The sequence below is a fragment of the Alosa pseudoharengus genome, unplaced genomic scaffold (genome assembly GCF_046254945.1).
Source record: "Alosa pseudoharengus isolate Yale_2024_CS ecotype anadromous, Long Island Sound unplaced genomic scaffold, YU_APseudo_1.1 YU_APseudo_1.1_scf_23, whole genome shotgun sequence".
Taxonomy (NCBI): Eukaryota; Metazoa; Chordata; class Actinopteri; order Clupeiformes; family Clupeidae; genus Alosa; species Alosa pseudoharengus.
Window position 1 is genome coordinate 4542314 of NW_027468685.1, and position 6332 is coordinate 4548645.

Sequence of the window (6332 nt, forward strand, 5' to 3'; positions counted from 1 at the left end):
CTTGTGAAATCAAAGGAATATTTGATTTTTAAAATCCTCACTTCTACCTTCTACTTCTGCTATCTTTTTTTCCTGACGGGTCCAGGAGTTAACTTGTGCTTTCCTGGAGAGACCTCAGCCACTTCCCTCTCTCTCCCTCTTCTCTCCCTCTCTCCCTCTTCTATCCTTCTCTCTCTCCCTCTCTCACCCTCTCCCTCCTGCTCTCTCTCTCTTCTCTCCCTCTCTCTCCATCTCTCTCCCTCTCTCTCCCTCTTCTCTCCCTCTCTCTCACTCTTATCTCACTCTTCTCTCCCGCTCTCTCCCTCTCTCTCCATCTCTCTCCCTCTTCTCTCCCTCTCTCTCCATCTTATCTCCCTCTCTCCCCATCTCTCCCTCTCTCTCCATCTTCTCTCCCTCTCTCTTCCTCTTCTCTCACTCTTCTCTCCCTCTCTCTCCCTCTTCTCTCCCTCTTCTCTCACTCTTCTCTCTCTCTCTCTCTCTCTCTCTCTGTCTCTCTCTCTCTCTCTCTCTCTCTCTCTCTCTCTCTCTCTCTCTCTCTCTCTCTCTCGTGTCCTAGCTCCTAACTTCCTCCCTCTGTTCCTGCAGCGTTCCGGCACAACGAGTGTCCAGACCCGGGTGTGCCCGTGAATGGCCGGCGTTTCGGAGACAGCCTGCAGCTGGGCAGCTCCATCTCCTTCCTGTGCGAGGAGGGCTTCATCAAGACCATGGGCTCCCAGACCATCTCCTGCATCCTAAAGGACGGCAACGTGGTGTGGGACAACGCTGTGCCGCGATGCGAGGGTCAGTACCTTTGCGTCTCCGTCCAGCCCATAATATTCCGTCAGACGCGCCGTGGCCTCATTTTAGCTTCTATTTAGTCAGTGTGGACACTCATATCGTCATAGTTACAGTTACCTTTATTGTTATTGTTCCTAGTGTGAACGGTCCTTAAGATGTGTCAAAAGGCCTACTCTCTGTCCCTCAGACAGCAGATATGCGGTAGTGTCTGTACATAAAACTCCTCCCATGATTTCAACCCCCCTGCCCAGCCGTGCACTGACCAGACCTAATCCCAACCCAAAGCTCGTCTCGTCCTCCACCAGAATGTAATGACCGGTCAATTCAGATGCCATTGACTAAGACATTGACTGGGGGTTATTGTCCCAATGACTGAATAGACCCTTTCAGCTGAATTAACAAACAGGGGTCTTTCTAAAGCATTTCCGTTGGTACAGAAAACAACATTAAACATTAAGCTAATGGTAACTTGAGGACAAACAAAATTTAAAAAACAAGTTTTAGAGTCAACATTTTGTAGATCATTGTGCTTTAGAGTCAATATTTTGTAGAGCATTGCGCTAAAGTCCGATTTATTTTCATTTTAAAGTATCTGCGTTGGTTTTGAATGTTTCGACTGGAGATCCTCTAGGAATAGATCAAAATAACTTCATATCTCTGGGTTAGTTGTATATTTTGGGCTCCTGTTAAAGGAACACCAGATTGACCCGTTTGGAGGGACCACCTGGTTGAGATAGTCATTTTGATATTTTACCTGCCTTGTTCTGCACTTACCCTCAGGCTGTGGCGCATCTGTGGGAGCCGGCGAAGATGTGTTTCTGTACATCACTAAGCTGAAGATGTGTTTCTGTACATCACTAACGCTGCTTCAGATTGCATCTCAGCTCTGTCTTGACACATGTGGCTAATATGGATGAATGTCATTTATCATCATTCATGTAGTCTCCATTGTAATACAATTTCCCTCCTAGCTACAGGCTATGCTCTTTACCATACTTATTGCACGCGTCTAAGGAGGAAGCCTACTTGGGTGCTGAAATGATTCACACTTATTCATATAGCATAGAACTTTTAAGGTGAAGCCTCAGTCATTGTGTACTTTGTTGCAATGAAGTATTAAAGTGTGCTTAATACTTTCATGATGCTCCCCAATCAAATACATAATTAAACCTGAACTTTCTGTAATTAAATTAACACCAAAGCATTTTTCAATAAGTTCTTGGCAAGCAGGCAAGAATATGCATGAGAGAGAGAGACAGAGAGAGATGCCGGAAAGAAGGGAGAAAGTTGAACCAAACAATTCAGGAACTTCATAAATTAATTCGTATTGTATTGCAGTCTGTGGTTGATGAAACATATTACTCATCCATGCAATATGCAGGCAAAATCAGTCCTGTACAATTTTGACAATCTTGACAAAAATGTCTGCTTATGTGAAGAAACCGCCACTTTAAATGTGATCTCAAAAATCATTTCAACATGTCACAGATATGGGTGGGTCCAAGCATGCTCTATAAGTCAAGTCAAGTCAATTCAAGTCAAGTTTATTTATATAGCGCATTTCATACACAGAGGTCATTCAATGTGCTTTACATAAACAAAACCAAACAACAATAACAAATAAAAGCATAGAAGGGCAATATAGTCAAAGAATAGTTAAAAGGTAAAGATCATAATAAAAAGAAAACATAAGTGGCATCTCTCTAAGTCACACAATACAAAAATATGCCATTTAACTCAGTTGATCTAGGAAGATAGAAGCATTTACTATATGTTGATTGGTCAAAGGCAGATTGAATCACTTAACAACACCTTTCAACGCTTTAAACAAATGTTAAACATTTAAAGGAACCGTATGTAAGAAATGTATTTCAATTAATCATAAAATGGCCCTGATATGTCACTAGGCATTAAGAAATCATGTTTATTTCAAATACTTATATCACTGACAACAGTAGTCTGGCCAGGATATTGTCATTTAAAAAGTGAAGTTGCAGCCCTCAACTAGATAGATAGATAGATCGATACTTTATTGATCCTCAAGGGGAAATTCAAGAAACTACGTGAGACCGCGGAAACGGCCGTAACGGCAGACGGTGCATCAGGCCGGATTCGAACCGGCGATGCCATTCTTAAAGTGCTATGTAGCACAGCGCTGCCTTTCCTATGTGTGCCACGGAGACGCTAATGATGTTGATGTTGTCATGTTGTGTTTTGGCCTAATGCGCCACCCTCCACCTATCTACTAATCACAAAGTCAGTAGTGTTTCGGCATCAGGTTGCCAGCTCTGCCAGTCAGAGGGGAGGGGAAGGGGATACACCGCTCTACAGTAATTTGAAAGGGATTGTAGTACCAGTTTTGGCCACAATCTTACATATGGTTAATTTAATACAGCATACCCATGCCTGAGTCATCTGGCCCAGTGCTGGCCCAGTTATGGCCCAGTGTCCAGTGCACTGAGTGAAGCGTGTTGGAAGGCATTGCTGGGTCAGTATTCACCAGTGTTCCCCGTCAGCGTTCTCCATCAGAGGAGTGTGTTCCCCGTCAGCGTTCTCCATCAGAGTTCTCCATCAGAGGAGTGTGTTCCCCGTCAGCGTTCTCCATCAGAGGAGTGTGTTTTAATGGATGAGTGCTACGGCTCATTTTATTCATGCTATGCAAAGGACAGCGCTATTAATGCTCATGCTTCTTCTCTCAGCGTGAGTCAGAGACCCGGTCCTCAGCGGATAATCAATCACCCGGAGGTCTTTATTAAATTGACGCCTTTCAAAGATGTCCTTCAGTGCATAGGGATGTTTTATCAGCGAGTTGACTGTCCTTTTTTCCATCTGGAGACAGGAGCTTAAGAGGAAGGAGTACGTTTCAGACTAATGCACTCTGGGATATCTCTGTAATGAAGTTTCATCTTCTTCCCTCTCCTCTCCTCTCCTCTCTTCTTCTCTGTTCTCTTCTCCTCTGTTCTCTTCTCCTCCTCTCCTCCCTCTCCTCTCTTCTCCTCTCCTCTCCTCTCCTCTCTGCTCCTCTCCTCTCTTCTTTTCCTCTCTCCCCTCTACTCATATTTCCTCTCTTATCTTCCTCTCCATTCTTTCCCTTCTTGTTTTGCTCTTCTCTTTTCTTCTCCTCCTGTTCTCTATTGTTCTCTTCTCCTGTGTTCTCCTCTCCTCTAATCATTGTATTATCCTCCCCTCCTCTATCTCTTCTCTTCTCCTGCTGTATATTGTTTTTATCCTCTCTCCACATATTGTTTTCTTCTCTCCCTTTTTCAATCATTACTTTCATCGTTCTCCCATCTTCTTCTCTGCTTCTCCTTTCTCCTCCCTTCTTTCCTTTGCTCCTCTCCTCTCTCATATTTGATCTTCTCCTCCTCATCTTTCTCCTCTTCTCTCTTGTCTCATTCTCTCCTCTCTTGTCCTCCTCTTCTCTCATTTCCACTCATCCTCTCCTCCCTTCCCTTCTCATCTTCTTATCTTCTCCTCCTCTCCTCTCCCCTCCTCCTCTCCTCTCCTCTCCTCTCTCATATTTGATCTTCTCCTCCTCATCTTTCTCCTCTTCTCTCTTGTCTCATTCTCTCCTCTCTTGTCCTCCTCTTCTCTCATTTCCACTCATCCTCTCCTCCCTTCCCTTCTCATCTTCTATCTTCTCCTCCTCTCCTCTCCCCTCCTCCTCTCCTCTCCTCTCCTCTCCTCTCTCATATTTGATCTTCTCCTCCTCATCTTTCTCCTCTTCTCTCTTGTCTCATTCTCTCCTCTCTTGTCCTCCTCTTCTCTCATTTCCACTCATCCTCTCCTCCCTTCCCTTCTCATCTTCTTATCTTCTCCTCCTCTCCTCTCCCCTCCTCCTCTCCTCTCCTCTCCTCTCCCCTCCTCTCCTCTCCTCTCCTCTCCTCTCCTCTCCCTTCCTCCTCTCCTCTCCTCTCCCCTCCTCCTCTCCCCTCCTCCTCTCCTCCTCTCTTCTCCTCTCCTCTCCTCTCCTCTCCTCCTCCTCTCTTCTCCTCTCCTCTCCTCTCCTCTCCTCTTCCCTCTCCTCTCCTCTCCTTCTCTTCTCTCCTCCTCTCCTCTCCTCTCCTCTCCTTCTCTCCTCTCCTCTCCTCCTCTCCTCTCCTCTCCTCCTCTCCTCTCCTCTCTTCTCCTCTCCCCTCCTCCTCTCCTCTCCCCTCCTCTCCTCTCCCCTCCTCCTCTCCTCTCCTCTCCCCTCCTCTCCTCTCCTCTCCTCTCCTCTCCTCTCCTCTCCCCTCCTCCTCTCTTCTCCTCTCCTCTCCTCTCCTCTCCTCCTCTCCTCTCCCCTCCTCCTCTCCTCTCCTCTCTCCTCCTCTCTTCTCCTCTCCTCTCCTCTCCCCTCCTCTCCTCTCCTCTCCTCTCATCTCATCTCCCCTCCTCTCCTCTCCTCCTCTCCTCTCCTCTCCTCTCCCCTCCTCTCCTCCTCTCCTCTCCTCTCCTCTCCTCTCCCCTCCTCTCATCTCCCCTCCTCTCCTCTCCTCCCTTCTCCTCTCCCCTCCTCCTCTCCTCTCTGCCCCTGTCTCTCTCTCTGTCCACCTCAGCTCCGTGTGGCGGGGATCTGAAAGCGCCAAGCGGCATCATCTTGTCCCCCGGCTGGCCAGAGCTTTACAAAGAGGCGCTCAACTGCGAGTGGATCATCGAGGCTCCCCCTGGCTACCCCATCAAGATCATCTTTGACAAGTCAGTTGATATCTCTCGCTCTGTCTTTGTCCCTCTCTGTATCTCTCTTTCTCTCTCTGTATCTTTCTTTCTCTCTCTCTCTCTTTCTCTCTCTCTCTCTCTCTCTCTCTATCTCTCTTTTTTATAGGTGTCTATCTCTCAGTCTCTCTCCCTCCACATGTCTATGTTTTGATGCTGTCACTTAAGTGACTAAGAAGATACCTTCAAAGAAACATTGAATGTGTTAAATGTGACAAAGAGACACTGATAGCAGTTGTCTTTGAATGGCATACAACACACACTCTCAGCATGTGGCTACTAGGAGAAGGACACCAGCACTGCTGTGTTTGTGGTTAATTGAAATCATTCTAGATCAAGTGTGCCACTGGTAATAAGTGTGTTGCAGTTAAAATCAAACTGATCACATGACTGGTGAAAAAAATTTTCAGATTTGTTTTTGTTTGCTTCAGTGAGTGCAGATACAAAAGTGGAGAAGGCTTGTGGAGAAGACCTACTTCCACAGATTTGATTTCCTCTCTCTCTCTCTCTCTCTCTCTCTCTCGCTCTCTCAGTAGAATATTTTTTTCTGTCCCTGTGTTTTCCACCATGTTAAATATTTAAACTTGAAGAAATTTCCCCAGTGCATAACCCATTAAAGTTATTAATCATTGCTTTGCTGAACACCCACTGATTATTACTGGAGATGGGTAGCGACACAAAGCACCACCACCAGCTGTCTCTGCCGTGGATGTGACACACACACACACACACACACACACACACACACACACACACACACACACACACACACACACACACTCCCCCGCCATAGCAAGGATTAGATAGACAATTGGCTTCCTGTGCCCAAGTGAGCAGAGGGATTCATATCATCTGGCTCG

At 46.3% G+C, this 6332-nt stretch overlaps 1 protein-coding gene across 1 annotated transcript in view; it reads left to right on the forward strand.

The window, feature by feature from the left end:
• Window positions 1-6332, forward strand: part of csmd2 (CUB and Sushi multiple domains 2) — a 377005-nt gene that overhangs the window by 242257 nt on the left and 128416 nt on the right. The window contains exons 15-16 of the mRNA XM_076301508.1: window positions 586-780; window positions 5316-5454. Of these exons, the coding sequence (XP_076157623.1) occupies window positions 586-780; window positions 5316-5454 (334 nt within the window). The remainder of the gene's footprint in view (window positions 1-585; window positions 781-5315; window positions 5455-6332) is intronic.